The sequence below is a fragment of the Macaca thibetana genome, chromosome 7 (assembly GCF_024542745.1).
Source record: "Macaca thibetana thibetana isolate TM-01 chromosome 7, ASM2454274v1, whole genome shotgun sequence".
Taxonomy (NCBI): domain Eukaryota; kingdom Metazoa; phylum Chordata; class Mammalia; order Primates; family Cercopithecidae; genus Macaca; species Macaca thibetana.
The window spans coordinates 60,700,868-60,714,300 of record NC_065584.1 but is presented as its reverse complement, the minus strand read 5'-3'; the positions used below and the strand labels follow the sequence as shown (position 1 = coordinate 60,714,300).

Here is a 13,433-nt window from a genome sequence, read left to right as displayed (position 1 = left end):
GTAATAAAAACATCACCAAACTTCTAAATAAAGCCCTAAACACTTCTAATATTAAACATAAAATAAATGTGAGCTATACATACATTTAAGAAATATTCATAAAAACAAGGAAGATAATTATTTCCCAGTTATTCCAGTTGAGGTTCCTGGTGTGGGGGCAGGGCTTATTCCAGCAGCCAGGGCACAAGACAGGAACCAACACTGAACAGGGCTCTGTCCCATTGCAGGGCACACTCAGACACACCCCACTCTCACTCAGACTGGGAGTGATTCATTTAGACATGCCAATTCACCTCATGTGCACATCTTTGGGATGTAAAAGGAAACCAGAGAAATCCACAGACAAGAGAGAACATGGAATCTCCATACAGACAGTGGTCCCAGCCAGGAACTGAATTTTTTTATCATCAACATTATAGCCATATGACCTTAAACAAATGATATTATTCAAGGATCTGCTGTACTTTGCTCATAAGCAAATTTGCATTTTCATATTTTAAAATTTTGTTTGTAATACAAACATACACACAAATGCACATTCACACACTGTCTTCTTAGTTTCCATACAAATATAAGATTTTTCTACCTTTCAGTTCGTTTTTGCCGGAAATTCTATGACTACTGTCTTCAGATGGAAAATTTACGCCTAAATTTTTGCTACCTTCAGTTTCATATCTAATGCTTCGACTTATAAATTAGTATATTGAAGAAAAAGTATTCACCCAAATTCTAGTAGCATGTTTCTAATCTGGATAACTGTTTTATGCTCCCTTGTCACTTCAGCCTAACAAGTCCACATCTGGAAATATGGGAATACTTGTAAACATTGATTAAAAATCTCATTTATGTCAATAATTTAACCTTCTTTCACTCTTTTAAGTGTCTTTGAGGTTGCTTGTTTCCTCCACATTCCTAATTAGTTTTCTCAAACCGTATTTCTAAACAGAATTAAATCTATACAAAGGCAACAGAGAAAATCCTCAGGAAGTACTTGGAGTTTTCCAACACAAGGTACCCTTATTTTACAGAAACTTCTACATCAATCAAGGGTCAATCCCTCAGCCAGGTCTCTCAAATTTACCATTTATATATCCCTTCTAATAAACACATTGTAAAATTAGTTGGCAGGAATGAAATAGTATGTCCAATGTCCTTCATTTGGAACATGAAGATAAACTTTACTTTTTACAACTGACATATGGCTTATTTCTTTTCCAGAGCCACAGAGACCATTTACAAAATGGTTTCTCTACATTTCTCTCAGTCCTTCATTCTCTCTCATTTCTATATGTTTAGTGCTTTCCAGAGCATTCACTAAAGAAATTGAAGTGAATATCAGAGAAATAAGGTCACTATCTTTGTCAAAATAGTTCCTCAAAACAAAGTCAAAATTCAAGTTCTGCCTATTTTAACATTTTCTTAATTCAATTTTTCTTCTTCTCCCCTTTCACTATTCTAATCTAAATCATCAGTACGTACCCCAAATATGTGCCTAACTATTGTACCTGTCTCTATTGTAAAAACATTCAGTATACTCAGTATGGTATTATAAGATTAATCTATTGGAAGATGTCATTTTATTCATGATATAAGATTATACAAAGAATCCAGATTATCAAATCTCCACAGATTTTCCTGAACTGGCATGAAATGTTCCTCCAAACAGTTCTTGCAATAAAATCTGTCTAAATGGGTTAAGTCAAGCACACAGGTTATCCCAATTTCATTTGTCTTATCCTACCGTTCTCTTTCAGCACCTGTAGACTGTACAACACTATTAAGCCTTCAACAAGCAACAATAAGCAAACAATTATTCACTACAATAACTTTTAAAAATGTTTTAGCTGAAAGGAGAAATAAGCAACAGCTCAACCGTTACAGTCACATCAACTGAAGACCAAAATTAAATTTGTAATAAAGTTATCCAACAATCAATTGTATCAAACACATGTATTGGCTTAGTAATTTTTTATTAGTAATTAGTGATTACTAGTGGTCGCCATTTAAGAAGAAAGTTGAGGAATAAACTTATAAAACTAACAAACAAATGAAGTTTGCACCTTAGTGATCTTGTCTCTTGCCCCACTACCTGGCAGTACTAACTGCCCCCATGGATTTCTATAGTACTCTTTGTTTATTTGTATTATACCACTTACTTTTATAAGATGCTGAGGACAATACTTCTTCATTTTTAAATTCCTGGAAATTACCATATAACTAATCTAATCAAAATTTTATTGACTGAATGGGAGAGCAAATAAGTATGATAATTCTAAATTTTTAAATACAACATGACTTAAAAAGACAGGAATGGGTCAATTAAGGTTTTTTTTTTTTTTAAATAAAATACCCTACTTTCCAAAGGTATAGTCAAAAAGTCACATCATTGTGTATTTCTATGGCTGAATATAAAAAAGGAAGCTGTATAAAATTGTTTATTATTTAAAACTGTAATTGTGTACATTTCAAATGAAGTCAAATGATGTTTACGTTGCTTGGTATATTTAGATAACTTAGAAACATTTTCCCTGTTTTTTAAATTCCTTAGATACCAAGGAAAGTAGACATTCAAATAACCTTTTTCTCTTTCCTGTTAAGCAACAAATGAAGCAAATAATTGGAGGTTAGTAGCTGTCTAAGGAGATTAAACAATTGCTTAGCTAAGCCTAAAAAGTACAACTTTGTTAGGACATAAAGATTCTGAGAAAACTTTTTCCACAAATTAATGTTTTAGCTGCTCATTATATATTGGTTCTCTTTTTAAGTTTCTTAAAGTAGTGATTTCTGTACTTTTTTTCTAGATATAATGCATTATTTTATAAGAAAATTGTATAAGTCAATACTGAAATCTGAGACAATCTTCCTAATCAGATTTAAATACAGACCATACAGTTTAACCAACAGGGAATGCTGGGTTCAATTTATCAACCCCATGCATCTATGAGTTTAATAACACAGCAATGGTTTTTACAGTCTTATTTTATTTAAGAATCACTAATAAGGTTTCTAAAGGTTTCTGGATTAAAAACAAGGTAAAGTCTTAGGAACTTAATTTGCTATTAGTCTTAAAGAATCTAATTTGTTTTCAGATTTCATCTCATACACAAATGCATTGTGTAATCAAGGCAATGTTTGATATTAAGAGGTGAGATATTTTGTACTAGATAACCTAGGTATTTTATAGATAGAAGAAATCATTTACATGTATAGGCTAAAAATAGAAATATTGCCTAAAATAATAAGACTTTAAAATCACAAAATATTTAACATAAATTAATAATCCTTTGAATAAAATTTGGCCTTCTAGTAAAAGACATGAACTACAGTTATTAGGACAGAAATCCATGTATTTAAAAATGTATATTGCTTAGACCAATGCCTAACTCAGTTTATTTAAACCATCTAAGTTATGTTTACTATGTTCAAAAGCTCGTTGATTTAGGATTCTGAAATAGTTTGGCAGAAGAAAAAGTCTACATGCATGTAATATAAAATATTCATTAAAATAATAAACAGTTCAGTATTCAAGAGTGATTTCAATTTCTTTCCCCAAAGGTGATTTTTAAAAGTTAGTATCTGATTGTGTCCTAAGATAATATCGATATTTAAATGTCAATGCCTGGTAAAGGAGAAATTCAAATTTTCTGAGATAATATAAAAATACACCTATTTCCATTAATGTCTTTGTTTCCTGTTATTACAAAAGAATTTTTTAAAAAGAACTACATCGATTGTATTGTATCTAGAATACTTTTGCCTTATCATCCTAAACTTTTGTTTGTAAGTGAATCTTCAAAAGCAATGTTGCTTGCTGGGACCATTTTGCATGTAGAGATGTTTTATGCAAGAGTTCAGTGCAGGGGTTATAGTTGTGAAAAAAAAAGAGGTGTGTGTCTACGTGCTCCTTCTCTTCTTACACTCCATCTACAAACAGCACCATCTTATTCACATTGGCAGAATAGCGCAAAGTCATTACTCTTTATTGAGACATCCCTGAAAGGTACATCAAAGTTTTCTCTCCCATGGAAAGAGTAAAATTACCAATTAGAATATGGCATCATGAAAAGCACCCTAGAAAAAAATACTTATTTCTAAATATAAAAGACAATCCTAAGAACAAAGGAGTCCAGAAAAGAATGTACATAGTGGCAGGTAAAGAGTTAGTTTCAAAAATTGAGTAAGGGAAGTATCTGTTTTCTGCACCATGATTTATTACACCAAAAATATGTTTTCTTTCTCTAGTGGATAGCATGCCTCTTACAAAACCTGGAAAGAAGAGTATTAGTATCAGACTTACTGATCCAATCAAGAAGGCTTGAAATGAACACTTGAAGTGGAAGAGAAAAATGTGAATCAATAACACAGACCTTACAGAAGACAATAGGTTTGAAATGAAAATGAGACATAATAATAATTAAAAAAAGGTCTAGAAATTGTTTTGTAAAAACCATGACTTGAAATAATGCATAGGCTTAGAATATAGAGTATACTAAATAAAACTCAAATAATAAAAATATTAGACATGCTCAGCTCATGAAATGTACTCTTTTAAAAAATCTGTATACAACACTGACAGCTGAGTATAAGAATTGCCATAACTGTTTGTGCAAGGAGTGCCCTGCACAAGAGTACCTGGCCTGTGGAACAAGTGGGGGACATAATCCACTTCATACTCCAATTGCCTGACAGGTATAATCTTCAATTTACAGGATAAAAACCCAGGCTTAGATATGTTCAGAAACATGCTCAAGGTTATGTAGCTATAAAAATATGAGGCTATTTTGGCTAGAATTGGAAGCCAAGTGTGTCTGGAATTCATTATTTTTAAAAAACATAGAAAAAGGAAATTTATATATACATATGGAAACATATATAATTTATTCTAAAGGAGAGGAGTAGGAGAAAATTCACTAATTTTTCAAAAGGAACAATACAATGACTGAAAAATGTGTGTCACTGCATATCAGGGAGTTATAACACCAGTTTTATGATAAAAATATTAAAAATTGAATTTGGAGATGTTCATGTCAGGAAAGGAAAATAAAAGAAGAATTTGTCACTGGAAAATGGTGCAGCAATCCTAACAAAAATATTACAGAGGATAGTTTGCGAATAAGTACAAGATATGGATGAGAAAGAGAAGGCTTAAATAATGGGATCTCTTTTGGGAGGAATTCTAACTTACTAAAATTTGGCTTATAGGTAAGGATTTGATTTGCATCCACAACACAGATACTGTGTGGAAACAAAGTTTTTGAGGTGCATACGAGTAAAGGAAGAGGATGATGAGAAGGGTTGGGTAAATTCTATGAATTTAAAACACACAGTTAGTAATGGGAAGTTACCCAGAGACTCCAAGAAAACACAACTGAGGAAGAAAGTAAGAAACTAAATATACAATTATGACTTTATCTTTGCAAATAAACCCATAACCAGAAAATAGCACAATAATTACCTAAAGAAAACAATTTTACAAATGAAAATTTAGTCATAGGTTCTTACATTTTTACAAAGAATGTATAACAAAAAAGTGAATGTGAATGATTAAACAATGTAGTAAAGAGTTTTAAAAAGTGTATTAGGGTGTAAAGTCAAGAATCCTTATAGATACTCCAAATATGAAAGGTTATAAAATACTAGCTGTGTTAAGAAAAAAAGAAGCCCACAAACTGAGGGAGAAAGAACTGCTAATTTGTTTTGTTGCTGCTATTGTTTGTATCTTCTCTGTTAAAGAAAATTAGCAAATTAGAATGAGTAGAACAATGTTCATATAGATTTTGGTTTTGCTCAGATTTACCTACAGACCTTTTTCAATGAGGGATAACCAGGGAAACATCAAGAATGATCCACTATGGTCTGCTATATCGGTAGCCTGTGAGCACTTAGAGAAGATTCCAGTAATTATCAAAGGCCAGGATAGGAAAAGCTCTTTCACTTTTTTGAGAATCTTAAACAGGCTGAATAAGAATATGCAATTCACAATGTATCTTAATGTGAGTAATGTATTATACAAGTGATTTTATTGTAACCTTGTGAGCAAGATTAAAAAAACAATGGTTTTATGATAGAATAGCTGAATGAATCATTGGCGGTTAATCAATCTTACTCTATGACAATTTTATCCTTTCTACCATCCCAACTCAAAAGATTATTCTGTGATTTAGTTAAGGAAGTGGAACATATACTTTGCCAATCCAGGGATAATACAAGATTTTGGGAGAGAGCTAATAGATTACGTGATGATCAAATAAATCTTCAAAAATGTTTTGTTATGCTGAAATTCATCCAGATAATATGCTAACAAGAAACAATGTAAAGACCTACATTTAAATTTCAAAAATATCATTTATACGAAGGATACGTGAATTTAACATTTTAACCCTTTGAAAAAGATACAATTTTTTCCACATAACCCTTGATTTTCAGCTCCCTTAAGAAACTATCATACTTTAATTTCTGTTCATTTTACAAAAATATTTCTATTTCTCAGACATATTAAATTAGCTTATGCAACATTCTGTATATATCTTGAACTCCTAAAGTAAAAATATGTACGACTTCTGGCTTCTTAGGAAACAAGACAAATGCTTATGCAGTACAGATGAGTGTGAGCACATCTGAAGTAAGTTCCTTTTATGAAGTTATACCATGTAATTTATCTCACATATCTAGTGATGAAGGATTTTAGAAGGCTCAAAGGCTGTCACTTTAATATGTCTGCTGTCATAGTGAAAAATGTGTAATTTCAAAGATTTTTAAGTAATTTGGAACAATTTGTGTAGAGTAATATACATATGGTGAAAACATATATATATGTGTGTATAGATACACACACACACACAAACACATACACATAAAATATATTTTGGAATCCATGCAAAACTATTAGAAAAATGGTAACAACAAGGTCTTCACAGAGGACCACAAAGTAAAAAGGACATCGATTAGATTTCTCACCTGTCTGATACCCAACCGGTATGCAACAATCCGATCCACTGCATCAGGATTCATCTGTGTCCACTGTAGACTGTAAGAATAAACACGGTGTCTGTTCTGCCATACTGGATTGTAGGTATCATAATAGAATTCTGGAGCATAGGCCTTTCCTGAAAACAGAAGTGTGTTTAAATTTGAATGATGACATATTGTAGTGTAAGCACACTTATTCCCTTTGGCCCTTTTACCATTTCTACTCTACCTTCCACTAGTAAAAATCCAGTCAATTCTCTGGATACATTTTGAGAACCATGTGAGATTTCCTGGTTGACTGGATGAGCAGGGTGAGAAGAGAAGGATGAACACAAAGTGTTTGGTCTAAGTGATTGGAGGAATGGGATTTTCATCAACCAAAATGGAAATCTATGGGAGGATGAAATCTGGAGAAAGAAGATCAAAGTCATTTTTAAATAATTTGAGTGATCTAAACGGATACATCAAGTATGCAGTAGGATATAACTAGTCTGGAATATAAGAGAGATCAGAACTGGAGATATAATCTTGCTAACCGTAGGTATGCAGATAGAATTTAAATTTAAAGCCATGATACCAAAGGAGTGTGAGTAGATAGAGAAGGTGAAAGTCTGACACTGGGGCAATCCAAGGTTGAGAGTTATGGGAGGAGATAAAAATCACACAGAAGCCCAAGAGGGAACAACCATAAATTTGGGGAAAACTAAAAATGTGGTATCCTAGAGGTCAAAAGAGGTATTTTGGGAAGTGAGTGATTCACTGTGTAGAAAACAATTAGCAGAAATGAAAATTTGTGTTTGTATTACCTGCGGCTTTCATCAATAAAGTGAACTTAATACAACTTAAAACAATTACTTAATAAAAGATCTAGTCAATATTTAGCTTATATTTAGATTTTTAAAGAAATATGAATTACATATAGCGTATATAGCACATAAAAAACATCTGTTTTTCTTAATTGCCAAAATGAAAAGTTTACACACCATTTGGAATTATAGATCCAACTTCCCAATATTCTGAAGTATAATTTTTTCTATTACAAATAACATATTTATTTAATAATACAACAATATTTAATGACAATCTATTCAATGAAAAATATTGTCCTAGATATTAAGAACACAATGAATGAGGAGGTGTGGCCTCCTCATTCATGGAAATTAATTACATTTTTTCCAGACTTTTCATGTAGCTTTGCAATTCTTAATAAGTGGAAAAGCTGCATTTCTGTCATCACTCATTTAACATCTTTTCTTTTTTTCTTTCTTTCTTTTTTTTTTCTTTTAATTAGATTAGGCCAGCTGTAGGGCTCATGCCTGTAATCCCAACACTTTGGGCAGCAGAGGTGCTCGGATCTGTTGAGCCCGGTTGTTAAAGACCCACCAATCTGAGCAACGAAGCGAAATCATGCCTCTACCAGAAGAAAAAAAAAAAAAAAGCAAAGTCCCAAATGAGAGGAAAACAACATACTGAGTGAAGGAATCAATTAACAAAACATTCTTGGTAATTTGTATTTGAAACAAAATTTTTCAAAATGAAATAAAGGTGGTGAATTTAGTAGTAGCTGAGTCAGATAGCTAGAGGTTTTAATTAAAAATACACATTCAATACCTACAAATTTACTAAAGAAGTAATGAGCTGCTTAGATGAGTAACATAAACCTAGAGTGTTTTCATTACAGACTGGTATCTAGATTGAATTGGGGAGGTAAAAGTCTAGTGTTTCTTTTCTATGAAGACTGAGGGGTTGCTTTTGTTATTTAATCAAGGAAGAAGCCTAAGGGTGACTGATTCAGTTCTAGGTAGCCCATTCTTAATAAAGTAAACAATTCATTCAAAGAGAATCAAGAAGAGAATACTGGCACAACTAGGGATTATTTAGCATGGGAAAAAAGCGGGGGTGGGGGGTGGGAGAATAGAGTTTTCTAGGAGTTGAAATAGATCACAGATAAAATCAGAATAAACGTTAACAGATATATGAAATAAGATGAACACCAGTGATTTCCTATTAAAATGGGTACATACTTTGACTTAGAAATATTCTACCAATGACTTTTGAATATGGAATGGCCTACCTCAGTAGACTATAAATTTCCCTTTACTTGAGGTATTTAGTCAACACTTAAACAGCCATTTAGCAGGGCTGAGGTGGGTAGCTGCCCACAAGATGGTCATTTAAAATAACTTTCAGTCCTGAAATTGAACTGTAGGCTGCTATAAAACATTGCCTGTCAAACTGGATTTGATATGTTAACTAATTTTAGACTAAATATGGTTTAAATACAGAGGAACTGGCACTTCAAAATTATCTCATAACATTAAAAAAAAAAGTTCTCTTGAAAGGCTACGTATTTATTGTAAAGAAAACTATCTTTCCAAATATAGTATTCATAAGGATGAATTCACCTCTAAGGTGGTGACCAGGAATTCAGACATTCTCAAATACCCTGGGTTATTCTGATGCAAGGAAATACAGGTCTTACAATTTGGAATGCTTTAAACAGGCTGAAATTTCTCTCTGAAATTACCTCCAAGTCTATATAATAAAAGATGTAAAAACTTATCCTAAAGTCATAAGAAACATCTCTTTGGTCTTCTTCCTCCTCTGAGACTGGATGCCTGATCCGACAGCCAGGATCTCTCTGGGGCAAGACTGAGAGACATCAGATAATGGGGATGGGGCGAAGTAGGATAGAATAATAACCGGAAATATTCGAAGCATTTCAGGAAGTAGCTATCCTAGTATAGTTGACTTTTGTTGACTACCACGATGATAACTGGCTGCATGCCCTGAATACAAATTGCCATTGTTCTAGGAACATTATTTATCTAAATGAACACTTTTGAGGTTACTGAAATAGTTTTACCCTGAAGTTAAAAAACAGATCCTCATGATCTTGTAATATGAATTTGTTTATCAAGATCCATTTTCAAGGTAGTAAAAAATTAAGCTCCAATCTAATCCATTAAAATATTACAAATAGATCCAATTTCACTATAAAATGTTATCTTTATATTTAATTGCAGGCTATTACAAAGGTTTTCCAATGTATTTTTAAAAATGCTTTATCTGCATTGGCTAAACCACAGGTAATATTTTTTCATGGATCATTAGATTAGAAAATACTTTAGAGACTATTTCAATATCTCATATTATATATAAATAAATAAAGGTGCAGAATGGAGATGGGGATAACATATGAAAGGTTATACAAATAAATAATCAAATACAATAAGATCTATTACTTTTTTTACTTAGAATCATGAGATTAAAAAACAAATTAGTGAAAGTTTTTTTTAGTTGAATAATCATATTACTTGGAATTAAAGGTAAAAAACATTTTTAGATGGTGCATAAATAGTAATGTTTAGTAATAAGTAATTGCTAATCAGAAATAATTTTCAGTTATCACGATTAAATATAGACGTGCTTACTTATTAAATATAGACGTGCTTACTTACGCCTCACGGCATACTTTCTACTGAACCTACCAAGGAAAAGCTTTAAAAAGGAAAAATGCTTCTTGATTTTATTGGAAAAGGGCATCTTAAATTTTTTGAAATGGGACACACTTAATTTTCTCCTCTAATTTCAGAGCCAATTATACTTTATGCTTATATACTGATTTGTAAAAAAGACACAGTAAAACTAAGGAAATAGCCTTATAATAATCTTGGGCTTTGACATCCAAACATGACATCTACTGGTTGAAAAGGGAAAGAATTTGTAAATATTTTGTTCCATTTTATACCTCAGGCATTTTAATTCTTCCAGTAAGCATACCAAGAACATTTTCTTACTCTTTCACATTCTAGTTTTATTCTTATACAATGTTGTTCCAATCTAAATATTTTCAGATTAACTGACCTAGAACTATATTCATTAACTGAACTGGGAGGTAATTTTTGGAATCATCATGTATGATTATATATAAATCTTGGATTTTAAAAATATCCCTAAAATATCTATATAGAAAAATTTGTTTTTGAAAATATTCTATAGATTTATATAGAAATACTGGTATTTTGCAAAATGGTTTTGAAAAATAATTACATTGAGATTACAAAATATAATTTTATGCATAAAGTTCAAACATAAATTAAAAACAATTATTATTCCCACTATGAACACTTAAAATGTGCTTGGATAAAGGAACTGATTTTAGTAAAGTCAATAGAGTTTTTGAAATAAAAACAAAAAAATATATAATAGTGATCAAGACCAAACATATCTTGCTTTTGAAAATAATTCACATTTTGGAAAACAGACTGTAGGAAGATAAACTTAAAAGAACTACACAGGTTTATAGGACATGTGTGCAAATTTAGGGATATCTATTAATTTTTCACTTTGTAAAAGAGACAATATGTAGCTAATATATATTGCTTTCCTACGAGGTGCTGAGAAAATCTAGATAAATAAAATGAGCCCACTTTATCATCAAATTGCACAATCTCAGAAAAAAAAAAAAAGAAAAGAAAACTCATACAACAAATTCTGATACAGTTGTTGGCATAATTGACTCAAAACAAGAACAAATTTATATTTCTCATCTAGAAATGCTAGATAAAATTATGCCAAACATCTTTTTAGATGTATGTTTGCAAGCAAGAAGAAGAAGTCTCTAGGGATCACAAAACACCACTGAAAACAAGACATTTAATGAGAGTTAGGGGAGATAAATAGAGTGCTGTTGGTCTTTTTTACCATTGGGAGATGGATTTTCAGGCCCATGGGAGATAAGGTTAACAGACTATTGCAAGAAGAGACGTTGGTAATGAGGCCACCACCTATGAACAAAATCTAGAAAAGTTATGGTTTCAGACATAGGATATACTAGAAAACATTTGACTCTCACCAGTATAGGAAGATGACAAAAATATTTATGTTACCATAAAATTTTTTTTGACTAGTGATACTGCTGGAGTGCTTGAAAAGAGCTAATGCCAAAATGATCTTGAAAGACATGTTGTCAATTTAAGGTGCAGATAATTCCTCTAAATCCCAATGATTATAAATTCACAAACATTTTGAATACACAAATACACAAGAAAACATTCCACTGTGAGAGATTAACAAGGTAAATAAATAGCAAGATTAGATATCAGATAAGAGAAAAATAAAATAGAATTTAGGCTGGGCACAGTGGCTCACGCCTGTAATTCCAGCACTTTGGAAGCCCAAGGTTGGAGGATCATTTGAGGTCAGGAGTTCAAGACCAGCCTGGCAAACATGTTGAAACTCCATCTCCACTAAAAATACAAAAATCAACTGGGAGTGGTGGCAGGCACCCATAATCCCAGCTACTTGGGAGGCTGAGGCAGGGGAATTGCTTGAATACAGGAGGCAGAGGTTGCAGTGATCCGAGATCGCCCAACTGCACTCCAGCCTGGAAGACAAAGCAAGACTCTACCTCAAAAACAAACAAATGAAAAAACAAAAAAGAAAAAAAGAAAAGAAACGAAAATAGAATTTGTAAGTATACATAAGTATACTTAATAAGACTGAAGTCATACAATAGAAAAATATAAACGAACACCATGGAACATTCTATGAAAGAATAATTGATACTCTCTACTGGGACCATAGAAAGCCTTCACAAGAGAAATGTCTGGCATTTTAACTGATCTCGAAGAAGAAAAAATAAAATCTCTCAGACAGACAAGGTTGGTTCATGAAGGGATAAAAAGGAGAAGAAATAAAGTGTGACTGTATGTGGAGAAAAATGAGTATGTTATAGATACTTTCGAAACTACTTTAGGATACGGTACTGTTGTAACATTCAGTGCTCACCTTTCCTACCAAACTGTGCACTTCTCAAGAACAGGGATGATATCATCAGCTCTTACCACAATGGCTGACATAATCCATGTGCTTGCAGAATACAGGAAAAATATGTCAGTGCTAACTGGTGAAGCATCTTAGTGATATAAGATGTTGAATATTTACTCTAAAGTCCAGTTATTCTGAAATGATTTTAACCAGTTCTCATGTAAATGGGAGAAAAGATTTTATAGTGAATCCACTGATTTTCATTTTTTTAGTGTGAAAAGAATTGAGTGATGGCAAATAATTGGATAGGAACCAAATAATTTAAATGATGGTAAGGAAAGAATTTCACAAAAAACACATTTGCAAAGTATCAAAAATAATTAAACCTAATTTAAAACTTCTCAAATGTATACTGAAATCCAAGGTGAACTTAAACACTGATGATACACTGATTTGAAAAAAAAAAGAAAAAAGAAAAAAAAGCCTTCTAAAAATCAGAAATCACAGCTCTAGAAGCTAATCAATATAGTGAAACTATTTTAGAATCAAAGTCATATTGTGTTTACATACATAGACTGGCTAAGGTGCGGTGGGTTATGTGTTAAAATATTAGATAAAATATACAATAAAAATATATGCAGCTCTCTGTCATTCCTCCATAGGGCAAATCACAGATGTTAACATGCAACTAT

At 32.0% G+C, this 13,433-nt stretch overlaps 1 protein-coding gene across 2 annotated transcripts in view; it reads right to left on the bottom strand.

Annotated features, from left to right (window-relative positions):
* MDGA2 (MAM domain containing glycosylphosphatidylinositol anchor 2) overlaps positions 1 to 13,433 on the bottom strand; it is an 830,171-nt gene that overhangs the window by 73,445 nt on the left and 743,293 nt on the right. For both annotated transcript variants that reach the window (XR_007727541.1, XM_050798601.1), the window contains exon 10: positions 6,958 to 7,106. Coding sequence is in view for 1 of the 2 variants with exons in the window: in XM_050798601.1 (XP_050654558.1) it covers positions 6,958 to 7,106 (149 nt within the window). In the remaining variant the exon portion in view is untranslated. The remainder of the gene's footprint in view (positions 1 to 6,957; positions 7,107 to 13,433) is intronic.